At 42.1% G+C, this 12,805-nt stretch overlaps 1 protein-coding gene across 3 annotated transcripts in view; it reads right to left on the reverse strand.

Annotated features, from left to right (window-relative positions):
• Positions 1 to 305: 305 nt before the first annotated feature.
• The window catches only part of NFKBIZ (NFKB inhibitor zeta), a 46,248-nt gene continuing 33,748 nt past the window's right edge, over positions 306 to 12,805 (reverse strand). For 2 of the 3 annotated variants that reach the window (XM_073664617.1, XM_073664616.1), the window contains exons 2-12: positions 4,993 to 5,126; positions 4,767 to 4,794; positions 4,590 to 4,687; positions 3,827 to 4,506; positions 3,604 to 3,709; positions 3,134 to 3,280; positions 2,876 to 2,939; positions 2,608 to 2,765; positions 2,089 to 2,199; positions 1,745 to 1,912; positions 306 to 965 (exon numbers count right to left, since the gene is read on the reverse strand). In XM_073664617.1, the coding sequence (XP_073520718.1) occupies positions 912 to 965; positions 1,745 to 1,912; positions 2,089 to 2,199; positions 2,608 to 2,765; positions 2,876 to 2,939; positions 3,134 to 3,280; positions 3,604 to 3,709; positions 3,827 to 4,506; positions 4,590 to 4,687; positions 4,767 to 4,794; positions 4,993 to 5,037 (1,659 nt within the window). In that variant the 5' untranslated portion in view covers positions 5,038 to 5,126 and the 3' untranslated portion in view covers positions 306 to 911. Of the gene's footprint in view, positions 966 to 1,744; positions 1,913 to 2,088; positions 2,200 to 2,607; positions 2,766 to 2,875; positions 2,940 to 3,133; positions 3,281 to 3,603; positions 3,710 to 3,826; positions 4,507 to 4,589; positions 4,688 to 4,766; positions 4,795 to 4,992; positions 5,127 to 6,332; positions 6,645 to 12,805 lie in introns of those variants that run through there. The other variant, XM_073664615.1, reaches the window with a different exon arrangement.

Raw genomic sequence — 12,805 nt, forward strand, 5'->3', positions numbered from 1 at the left:
TTTGATAAATCTCCCCCTTCATAACCTTATTACACTTTCTGTCCATCTAGTTTTGGACCACCCTGTATATTAAGACATTGGTTAGCACAGAATTTGGACCTAGCTATACTAAAGAAATGGAGATCAAATATGGACCTGTTTTTAATGCAGAGGCTTGCAGAGCTAAATGTAACTCTCAGACTTGATAATCAAGATAACCTTTTCTAAATTTGCTAAAGAAACAAAAACTTGTAATAATTTGAAATATGCAATTTATTTACTTTTTTTTAATACATTAGAAATATACATATTCCAGAATTTGTCTACGAGACATACCATAAACAAAACGTTTCCTCTATAAATTTATAAGAAGTACATTCAACAACTGCTTTGTCATACATATTAAAACACAATAAAGGAAAAAAACTATATTCAACTAAAATATACTTATAATAGTCAAACATTTTATTTATTGCTATATACTGTATAACTATAGTCCTTCATTGTAGGTACATTCATTTGGTGATATTTTCAATAAGTTCTGAAAATACAAATCAATTCATAAACTATGTAATTACCATCTTACTACTATATTCCTTATCCAAAACTAAAAAAAAAAATAAAAAATCCAGCTTTAGGGTGGGGGTTCAAACTGTGTGAAGCCCCCATTACTAGTTATATGTTGTTGGTTGATGAAAATACAAAGATGAAAAAAGATAAGATTGCTCCCAACTTACTGCAGGAACAAAAAAATAAAATAAAATGGGGAAAAACCAGAACTTTATTGCGGAGATGTATTAGGGTCACTATATAATAGTGAACAATAACATTTAGTTTCATAGAAACAAACTTTCATTTGCCCCTTACACTGAGCAAACCTATTTACATAACAATGACTGCCTAACTGGCGTGAGTCTAAACGTTCCGAGAGCCTAATAAGATGGTAACCGTTGCTGCATTGCTTTTCCTTTGAGAACCCGTCGAATCTGCAAAAGAAATTAAAAAAAAAAAAATGGACATTTTAGAAAGAGACAAAAAATGCACATGCCTTAGTATACTTCTATCAATCTGTCCAAAATGCATTTACAATATTTTGCAAATATTTATGAATGCCTTTAGTCACAGCATAATATTCTATACTACAAATGCTTACAGGGGATGGCCACTTTTCTATTGATTGCCCATCCCTATCCTTAGGATAGGTCATCAATATCTGATGGCACCTCTGCCAATCAGCTGTTACCGATGCCAGCAGTGGTGGAAAGTTCTCAGATGCTGCCAGGGCACAGAAGCGCCGTCACTTCTATAGTGGGCGCAGCTGGGTACTGCAGATGCTCGCTCCCATAGGGGATGAATTTGTAATACCCGGCCACTATAAAAAAGACAGAGCTGCTGTGTTCTGGCAGCATCTGAGAACTTCCAGCGGTGCTGGTAACAGCTAATTGGCGGGGTGTTGGGTGTCACACTTGCGTCGATTATATATTGATGACCTATCCTAAGAATAGGGATAGGCCATCAATAAAAAAAAATAGTGGTCAACCTTAACTATAATATCAATGCCACCGGGAAATATTTTTTTAAGAAGCACAAATAAAAAGGATAGAGTAGAGCTAATGCAAATCCCTGGGCTGAAAGAACATGTTAAAAGAAATAAAACTTCATAATACTTAACGTTTTAGCACTTCATTAAATGAAATACAAACTGGTCATTGTCATGAAGTTACAAAACTAAAATTATAAAACAATATACTATAGACTAATATACCTCTTCGCCTACAGCTCCATCTGAAACGAGGTGCACAGGCTGCTCATTCTCTAGGTTCCTAGCACTAGGGTCAGCCCCCTTCCTCATTAGCAGCCGTACAGCCCCCACATGGGCTCTTCTGCTCTGTAAGCTTGCTGCAACATGTAATGCTGTGTTTCCATTGTAGGCCTGAGAAAAAGAAACACCTTTAGTTTGGTTTGCAACATTTTAAGGGCAGGAAGCTGTTCACAAACAATTTCCTGTACAAATATTGGATTTTCAAGTTAAAAAAGGAGAACTGAAAGTGAACTTAGTGTGTGCAAGTAATATTGACCACAACCAAATAAAACACCGCTCACAATCACCTTAGCATTAATGAACTGCAGACTGTTTGGCAACTCCAAGAAAAGGCTCATCAGTTCGAGGTTTGCTTCTTCACAAGTTAGATGTAAAGCAGTTCTTCCACTTTTACGGTCCTGTAAATAATACATTGAATTCAGGCTCCAGAGCAGAACTCAGAATTAACATCAACTACAAAAATTAATTCACCTAGACTTCAAAGCTGGGCCATATAATGCTCTTAAATAGAAAGTGTAGAAATCGGATTTTCTACCAAGTGCATCCTACTTCCTAATGAAGCATAATTGTGTTTAGACTGCTGCCAGTGAATATTTTGCCAGTTCTTCATGCTCCAGTTGAGATCTGGCAGTGAAGCAGGTAACATGGCCCCTGGAGCTCAGCGCTTGATTGGGATGTAAAGCTATGTACAGAAGGCAGTCTTGATGGGATTTGTGGACCTTAATTACATATTACTAATGACTTTACAAAATGCCGTCCTGTGGTACCAAGAAATGTCATACATAAAGATGAACAGAAAATCTTACTCTTGAGTGCACAGAAGCTCCCATGTGAAGAAGCGTCTTCACGGTGTCAACCATGGCCTTATTCTTCATCAGCAGGTCATCTGTCGCGGGTGTACTAAACTGCAATCTCTGAACTATGGCATTGTGAGCAATTACAGCACAATGCAGTGGGGTCAGACCTATGTAACACAATAAATAAATAAACTATTAAAAAGGCAAGAGACAGCAAAATAAAAAGCTTCACTTTGTGTCAACTATATACCCTGACATAACATTATCAAAGACTTACCATCATAATTGACCGCATCCACGTCAATGTACTGATTGCCAGCTGAAGTGCTTTTCTGGATTGCCTAAAAGCACAAAAGTTAAACTATTAGAAAGTTTGAACTAAAAGGAATATATTAAATTGCCTAAACTGTGTAGATTATTTAATAAATCTGCTGATACAGATATTAAAGTATTTGTTTTAACCAAGCTAAAAAAACAAAACCAATGACAAAGCTTAAGTGACGGAAATTGTTTAGATGACGTGACTCCGACCCACCTGTAGCACTTGCAAGTATCCTCGTTCAGCACATACATGAAGAGGGGTACGGCCCCAGAGATCTGTAGTGTTGACTTGTGCTCCAAGGCTGATCAAGTCTTGAACAATCAGATGTTGGTTTGCGGCTACAGCTAACTGAAAGGCACTCTACAATGGTTGAAAGGGAAAGTGTTAAACAAAGGAACAAGGAAATAAGGCTAAAAAAAAAACCACACACACAAACTCAATGATAAGAAAGAACAAATTGATCAGGCAAGGAGATGGTGACAAGGTTCACTGATAACCAGCCATTGGAATGGACTTTGAGTTGCATTATCTGAATGATAAGGAAGGTGCTGACACCATCATGGTTGCTGATTAACTCTGCAGACTGTCAATATGGCATTGAAAAGAGGAACTTCATGCATCATGATATAACCTCCTGCGTAGTCGAGCATAAAAAAGGGTAATGTTACAGAGTGGCACGTTACCTGCTTGTTATGTTCTTTTATATCCAACATATGGTGGGATGCCATCTTCTGTGCAATTACATAGGACCGTGCACGTCTTCCTTGTGCAACTGCAATGTGGAGCATTCTGGAAAAAAAAGGAAAATAGAGTTACAACTAAAACAAAACAATCCTGCTAAAATCTATCAAACATAACCATGAACTAGCTTTAATATGAACACAAAAAAACGATCGATTCACTTACGTATCACCATCTGCATCTTGAGCCAGAAGCTGCTCCGTGGACAACATGGCCAGTTTACTTTCTTCTTGTTCGATTTGCCAGTGGAAGAATGATTTTCCAATCTGGAATGGGCTTGTCTGGCTGACCTCCGTGTGGCACAGTGGTGGGGAAACATTTGGAGAAGACAGGGCGGCATTTTGACTTAAAAACTGATTACAAGGAGGATTTACAGGCAGGTTGAAGGGAGGAATGATTGACTCTTCAGGCATCTTTTCAGCTGTCATTTCAGGGGGGGATTCAATGAGTGATAGGTAGCTATCTATGGAGTAGCTGTCAAAGACGCCCTGAGTACAGAGGGCTGCTTGGTCGTTTTCAAGCCGAGGGTAACTGCTACAGTCTCCTCCAGCATAGTGTGGAGACCCATTCTGAACTTGAGGGACTTCAATCTGGTACTGATCATTTTTATGCTGGGGGGAGCAACTGCTGAAGGTCTGAACAGTTTCATCGGGTAAGAAGCCCTGAGCTACAGGTTGATAAAACTGCCCTTGTGTGTGCATCCAGTCTACTCGCACCGTGTTCAAGGACACCTGGTGGCACTCATTTTTTATGTTCATTAAACTCAGCAGATCTGAGTCTCCAGTAATCTCATTCTTTGAAGCATCATCCATGATTTCACCAGAATTTGGTGTACTTGGTGGGGTCTAGACAGAAGAGATAGAAATTATATAACCACCAACTAATATTTATATGCATGCGTTACCGTATTATAAGAAAATGTATTTACCAAGAAAGAGCTGGACTGGTAGGCACAGGCTTTCTTTGGAGCTGGGGCATCCAACATGAAATCATTGGTCCGTTTCTGGCCAAATACGCTCTTTATTTCTGAGAGGAAAGTGCACATTTAGTCATTTGTGTGATTTAGAATTATCCTATTACTTTATAGTTATAAGTCTATACATACCAGTGTCGGGTTCAGGGTTTTTTGAATTCTAGCAGGGGAAAGAAAGAAAAAAACATGTAATGAGTACCCTTAAGTACATTCTCCAACTTTTCCTAAAACTTATTATCAAATATCTAGGATTAACGCCAACGTCATCTCTTATTAACCGTAGCATTTACCTAGCTGCCAGTTGTGTAGGTGCTGAAAGAATCGCCGACTTTACAGTGAATGAAGCCAGATTAAGTACCTGTAATGGGAAATCGTCTGTTCCATGTCCTGTCTGATTCCTCATCCGGGTAAGGAGTTCCCGCACAGGATTCTTCACTCGAACCCCCTGAAATTTTCCCTTCTGCTGACGTCCTGCAGCATTGGCTTGTTCAGCTTAAAGTAGAAAAAAAAAACATATACTTTACACAATATACCTGTAACCATTTATAACATATTGGGTTTATTATCCTAGATATATAGATACACCATCAGCTCTATCAGTAATGTTAAAGGGATTTGGATCTAATATCCATAAAAACAGCCTATATCCACTTCACTATTTAGAGTTTTTTGCCTCATTATTCTTTAGAAAAGCGTAAGAGGAGCAAAGCGCCATAGCTCAGTAGTGTTTGATGTATCCACAAACAGGTAGACATAGTGTGGGATACCTTCACACGCTTCAATATTATATATACTGTATGTACATGCATATATCAAAATGAAAATCTCATCAGAGACATACTAGACTATTATAAATTCCACAGTTGTAAAAGGGGGCAGTAACGTTATAAAAGGGGGCTGTTGGCTAATTGGCAATGTGTCAGCTATACACAAAGCTTCATATATAGGAATGTTAAGAGTGGCAAAACGGAAAATATTACTGAAGATGGAAGAAACTTGTTCTGCAAAATGTAAAAAATAAGAGTATTTTATAGCACATAACAAGTAGTGAGTTTTATTAAAAACAGCTGATAAAATGCAGCAGGAAGCCAGCTTCTATACTGACGGAGGAAACGCCACAGGGAACAATGCCATCAGCAAACTGGTTCATCAGCATCGCCCGGCACGCCTCACCTCCTGACGTCAATAGCCCTGAATCACAGCAACTACAGTTTCAGTGGGTTTAACTATACAAGTGCCAGTGGTTTCCTGCAGCCACAACACACTTAGAAGTAGCCAAGAATAGAAGAACTGCACTAAACATCTCCAAATAAATAGTGATCGTCAGCATAATCCTATTACTGATAATGTGCAGGGCACATCACCTAAAAAACAGGACAAACCGTACACTGCGGAAGAGAACAGGCACACAGAGGATAGGCAAGGTGATCACAATGGCAGCTACATACACACTAGAGGATAGGTAAGGTGTTCACAATGGCAGCTACATACTGCAAGGTACAGAGAGAACCTGCCGCCCGGCATCAGCACACACCCATATAGTGATATATATATATATATATATATATATATATATATATATATATATATATATATATATATATATATATATATATATATATATATATAAAAAATATCTCTATCTATCTATATACACACACATCTCCCCTATATGTGGGGCTCAGCAGCACTCCTTACCCTTCCTGCTGCGGGGCCAGGAGCTGCTCAGGCCGCCCTCGCTGTCAGATGCTGGGGAGCAGGGGCCGGAGGAGATGGAGTGTGATGGAGAGGACGCGGGCTCAGATCTGGGGGAGCCACCATATACAGAGAAGAATTCCATGGGGCTGTTCATCCACTCCTGATCCAAAAACTCCGTGCAGTCCTCGATCACCCGATCCACGATCATGACCGCCGTGCAGTGGGGGCCGAGGCTCTGCTGTGATCACAGGGTGCTACGGACCTGCTTCGAGCTCTAATTTACAGGTGGGAAATTCCGCCCGTGTTATGTATGACAGATGTCAGCGCTGCGCCCACGCCTTCCGGGGGCTGACCAATGAGAAGCCGGCGTCCTGCGAGCCGATTGGCTGCTGCTCCGTACAGTGCGGGGGGAGGTGGGGGATGGTCCATAGGGGCGGGACTTACGGGAAGCAGAGGCCGAGATTGCGCAATGTCTCCGGTTCTCACCACTACGGTACTCCGGAGGGAGGCACGTCAGCCGGAAGTGTGCGCACAGTACAGCACGCTCACACAATGACAGGACCGTGGCAGGGGAATAACCACCACATAGTGGAAGAGCAGGCAGGTATGTGAAGCCTGCGGAGGCGCATGTGCATCCGGGGCACTGCCATGACTCGGGGAAGGCCGGTCCGCCCAGGTGACAGCTCTGGACCACATGAAGCACTAGCCACATCCCAGCTCAGGTTAATAAGCCCTCCTCACCAGGCTGGAGCCCTCGGTGCACACAATTCTTATATACCACCTTCATGTGAAAGCCACACATCAATTTCAGAGCTACAATAAAAGTCATAAGTGACCTAGTTATATCAAATCCAATGGACAAAGCAGAGACAGCATTAGATGCCGCTCACTATCAGGAGCTGTGTAATAGCGCCTGCTGGTGGCCAGCTGTGGTACTGTCTGCCTGCCATGTGCTACAGTATTATCACTGATCTCAACAAGGTTTACTACACCTATAAGGGTCAGCACTGCAAGGAAAAGAAAGATTTGTCACCTTAAGTTTGTGGGTTGATATATTATTTAAACTGGTACAGTCACACAACCACAGTATTGCTCCAAAAACGAGAGCAGATCCACCCGGTCATAGACCTGTCCCTACCATCAAGATTTCATGGGATGGGCTCTAAGGCTATGTGCACACGATGCAGAAATGCTGCATATTTTTTTCCGCTTCTCCCTGGCAGGAAGAACGCATGCAGATTGTTCATGCGTTTTTCCCGCCAGGTAGAAGCGTTTGTCAAGCGTTCTTCACTTGCATTTCCGCATGCGGGTTGTTAAGCGCTTTCCAAGAAATTTTAGCATCACTTGGAAAGTGCTTGACAACTTGGTCACACTATATAAATCCATGCAACCGGCATGGATTTATAGTAGTGTGACCAAGTTAGTTAAAAAAAGAATGAAAATGGTAAAAAATAAAAAAAAAACATTATACTCACCTTCCGATGTCCTTCTGGTGTTTTCTCCGCTGCGTACGGTCTCTTCCACAGCTTGCAATGGTGTAAAGCAGGGTTCCCCAACTCCAGTCCTCAAGGCCCACCAACAGGTCATGTTTTCAGGATTTCCTTAGTATTGCACAGGTGATAATTACATCACCTGCACAGGCAATAATTACATCACCTGTGCAATACTAAGGAAATCCTGAAAACATGACCTGTTGGTGGGCCTTGAGGACTGGAGTTGGGGAACCCTGGTGTAAAGGACCTGCGGTGACATCATTGAGTCATGTGACAGGTCACATGACTCAATGACGTCATGGCACGTCCTTCACAACACCGCGACCCATACAGCAGACCAGACGGAGGGGAGAAAACACCGGGAGGACATAGGAAGGCAAGTATAAATCTTTATTTTTTATTTTAAATTCTTTTTTTTTACAGTTTCTATGGTACCCAGGTCTGGATGAGAGTCTCTTCTCCTCCAGATCTGGGTACCATCCGCACACTGAACTGTGTGATTTCCGCTTGTGCACATGTAGTGATGCGGATGTCACGCAGTCCAATGCAAGTCAATGGCGGCAATTACGCTGCATGTCCGCAAAATTAATGGACATGCTGCGTTTTTTTGAGTAGCATAAATGCTGCGGAAAAATCCGCAGCATGGGCATTGACATTGCGGCTTGTCATTGGGGACCATTGGGCATGTATTACCAAGTGTTTTTTTAAGCGTTTTCGCTGCGTAAATTCCGCAGCATAAACGCTTGGAAAATGCTTCGTGGGCACTCAGCCTAAGGCTGTATGCCCACTATGCGTTTTTCAAGCGTTTTTGCCGTGGAATTTCCGCAGCGAAAACGCTTGGTAATACGTGCCCCATGATCCCCAATGAAAATCCGCATGTGCTGTGCACGTGCTGCGGAAATTTCTGCTGCAGATTATCATTGCGGAAAAATACGCAACATGTCCATTAATTTTGCGGACACGCAGCATAATCGCCGCCATTGACTTGCATTGGACCGCGTGACATCCGCATCACAGCATCTGCACATGCGGATATCACACGGTTCAATGTGCAGATGGTACCCAGATCTGGAGGAGAAGAGACTCTCATCCAGACCTGGGTACCATAGAAACTGTAAAAAAAAGAATTTAAAATAAAAGATTATACTTACCTTCCGATGTCCTCCCGGTGTTTTGTCCCCTCCGTCTGGTCTACTGTATGGGTCACGGTGTTGTGAAGGACCTGCCATGACGTCATTGAGTCATGTGACCTGTCACATGACTCAATGACGTCACCGGAGGTCCTTCACACCACCGCGAGCCGCCCAAGACACCGAACGCAGCAGAGAAAACACCGGGAGGGCATCGGAAGGTAAGTATAATCTTTATTTTTTTACCATTCTTATTCTTTTTTTTTTAAACTAACTTGGTCACACTACTATAAATCCATGCCGGTTGCATGGATTTATATAGTGTGATCAAGTTGTCAAGGACTTTTCCAAGTGATGCTAAAATCGCTTGGAAAAGCGCTTGATAACCCACATGCGGAAATGCATGCAAAAACGCTTGACAAACGCTTCTACCTGGCGGGAAAAACGCATGTAAAATCCGCATGCATTTTTCCTGCCAGGGAGAAGCGTAAAAAATATGCAGCATTTCTGCATCGTAGGCACATAGCTTAAGGCTATGTGCCCACGATGCAGAAATGAAGCAGAAAATGTCTGCATCATTTCTGCATCTCCCTGGCAGAAAAAAAAGCATGCGGATTGTACATGCGTTTTTCCTGCGGAATACATGCGTTTCCGCAAGCGGATTGACAAGCGCTTTCCAGGCGATTTTAGCATCATCTGGAAAGTGCTTGACAACTAGGTCACACTATATAAATGCATGCAACCGGCATGGATTTATATAGTGTGACCGTAAAAGAATGGTAAAAAATAAAGCTATACTTACCCTCCGATGGCCCGGCGTGTGCTGCCGCGTTCGTTCCTGGCTGCCGGGATATCGCGAGACACTGCGCTGAAGGGCCTGCGGTCACATGACTGTGACGTCACCTCAGTTCCTTCAGTGTTGCACGCAAGCAGAGGGAAGGAGACCGGGGGCCGTCGGAAGGTGAATATATCTTTATTTTTTATTTTATTCTTGTTTTTACAGCTTTTAATGGTACCTGGGTGTGGAGGAGAGTCTCATCTTCTCCACACTCGGGTACCATCCGCACATTAGAACGCGCCAATAACGCAAGTACAAATGCAGTCTTGCGGTATTGGTGCGTTCTAATGCAAGTCAATGGCGGCGAAAACGCCGCGTTTCCGCAAAATTAATGGACATGCTGCGGATTTTTGAGCGCAGCATAAACGCTGCGGAAAAATCTGCAGCATGGACACAGCACATGCGGATTATCATTGGGGAACATTGCTGCCCTTCTACCATGCGTTTTTAATGCGTTTCCGCAGCTGCAAAAACGCTGCGGAAACGCATTAAAAACGCATCGTGGGCACACAGCCTAACAGGTGGGATGGGCAGCCATGGAGGTGCTCGGCGGGCTCCATGGGCCATCCTCACGGCTGTGGGATCTCATCTGCTCTGAGCAGCCAGGTAGTCATATCCACAGGCAGGTTTTACTTGCAAGTAGCAGACAGTTTGATAATCACTATGTAAAGCGCAAAGGGCTTTATTCAGCATTTACGGGTTTTAAGTCACTATTCTTTTTTGACTTGTGGTTTTCACTTATGTTTTTTGCCCCAAATTCATAAAAAACGGCTCACGTGATTCATGGATTTTGCACAGAGCCCAAAATTGTCTTATTTTCTACTTCTAACTGGTTTTGTCACTTTTTAGCCGGAAAAAGCCAAGTGTCATACAAGAAATCACTCTGAAGATGGGGGGTGTTAGAGTTGCGACAAAGTTTAAAACTTTTTTTTTAAAAAAGAAAAAATAGTCACATTTCACGACTCCATCTAGAACATCTGGAAAAGTCACATTAACGTACAAATCAGAAAACTAAGGAAAGCACAAAAGACAACTTGAAAAAAAGGTGCAAATAGTTTGATGAATTTATCGCAAATCAAAGAGGTCACTTAGAGAGACTGCTTCACAGCAACAAAAACAACTGGTGGCAATGCAATGACAGCATAAAGTCTACACGGATTGCTGAAGAAACAAGATATTACTTGCAGATTTCCTAAATTGTCTCTAGCACAGTAAGAAATGAACAATAATTCCAGGAAGAAAGATGTATTTGATTAGCCATCTTCTCACTACTTGGGGTTCATGCATGATGACATGCAGGGGAGAATACTTCCAGAATTATGGATTCACATACGGCCTTTTGACAGTTTTTGAGACCATTTTTTCCTGGCCATTTTCACAGTTTTTTTTTTTGTTGTTCAAAAATGCTGCTTGACATACAGTACAGACCAAAAGTTTGGACACACCTTCTTATTTAAAGATTTTTCTGTATTTTCATGACTTTGAAAATTGTACATTCACACTGAAGGCATCAAAACTATGAATTAACACATGTGGAATTATATACTTAACAAAAAAGTGTGAAACAACTGAAAATATGTCTTATATTCTAGGTTCTTCAAAGTAGCCACCTTTTGCTTTGATGACTGCTTTGCACACTCTTGGCATTCTCTTGATGAGCTTCAAGAGGTAGTCACCAGAAATGGTTTTCACTTCACAGGTGTGCCCTGTAAGGTTTAACAAGTGGGATTTCTTGCCTTATAAATGGGGTTGGGACCATCAGTTGTGTTGTGCAGAAGTCTGGTGGATACACAGCTCATAGTCCTACTGAATAGACTGTTAGAATTTGTATTATGGCAAGAAAAAAGCAGCTAAGTAAAGAAAAACGAGTGGCCATCATTACTTTAAGAAATGAAGGTCAGTCAGTGCGAAAAATTGGGAAAACTTTGAAAGTGTCCCCAAGTGCAGTTGCAAAAACCATCAAGCGCTACAAAGAAACTGGCTCACATGAGGACCGCCCCAGGAAAGGAAGACCAAGAGTCACCTCTGCTTCTGAGGATAAGTTTATCCAAGTCACCAGCCTCAGAAATCGCAGGTTAAGAGCAGCTCAGATTAGAGACTAGGTCAATGCCACACAGAGTTCTATCAGCAGACATATCTCTGCAACAACTGTTAAGAGGAGACTTTGTGCAGCAGGCCTTCATGGTAAAATAGCTGCTAGGAAACCACTGCTAAGGACAGGCAACAAGCAGAAGAGACTTGTTTGGGCTAAAGAACACAAGGAATTGACATTAGACCAGTGGAAATCTGTGCTTTGGTCTGATGAGTCCAAATTTGAGATCTTTGGTTCCAACCACTGTGTCTTTGTGCAACGCAGAAAAGGTGAACTGATGGACTCTACATGCCTGGTTCCCACCGTGAAGCATGGAGGAGGAGGTGTGATGGTGCTTTGCTGGTGACACTGTTGGGGATTTATTCAAAATTGAAGGCATACTGAACCAGCATGGCTAGCAGAGGATCTTGCAGCGTCATGCTATTCCATCCGGTTTGCATTTAGTTGGACCATCATTTATTTTTCAACAGGGCAATGACCCCAAACACACCTCCAGGCTGTGTAAGGGCTATTTGACCAAGAAGGAGAGTGATGGGGTGCTACGCTAGATGACCTGGCCTCCACAGTCACCAGACCTGAACCCGATGGAGATGGTTTGGGGTGAGCTGGACCGCAGAGTGAAGTCAAAAGGGCCAACAAGTGCTAAGCATCTCTGGAAACTCCTTCAAGATTGTTGGAAGACCATTTCCAGTGACTATGTCTTGAAGCTCATCAAGAGAATGCCAAGAGTGTGCAAAGCAGTCATCAAAGCAAAAGGTGGCTACTTTGAAGAACCTAGAATATAAGACATATTTGCAGTTGGTCCACACTTTTTTGTTAAGTATATAATTCCACATGTGTTAATTCATTTTTGATGCCTTCAGTGTGAATGTACAATTTTCATAGTCAGGAAAATACAGAAAAATCTTTAAATGAGGTGT

Source organism: Phyllobates terribilis, unplaced genomic scaffold, assembly GCF_046119375.1.
Source record: "Phyllobates terribilis strain yellow unplaced genomic scaffold, ASM4611937v1 Scaffold_2__4_contigs__length_985480577, whole genome shotgun sequence".
Lineage (NCBI taxonomy): Eukaryota > Metazoa > Chordata > Amphibia > Anura > Dendrobatidae > Phyllobates > Phyllobates terribilis.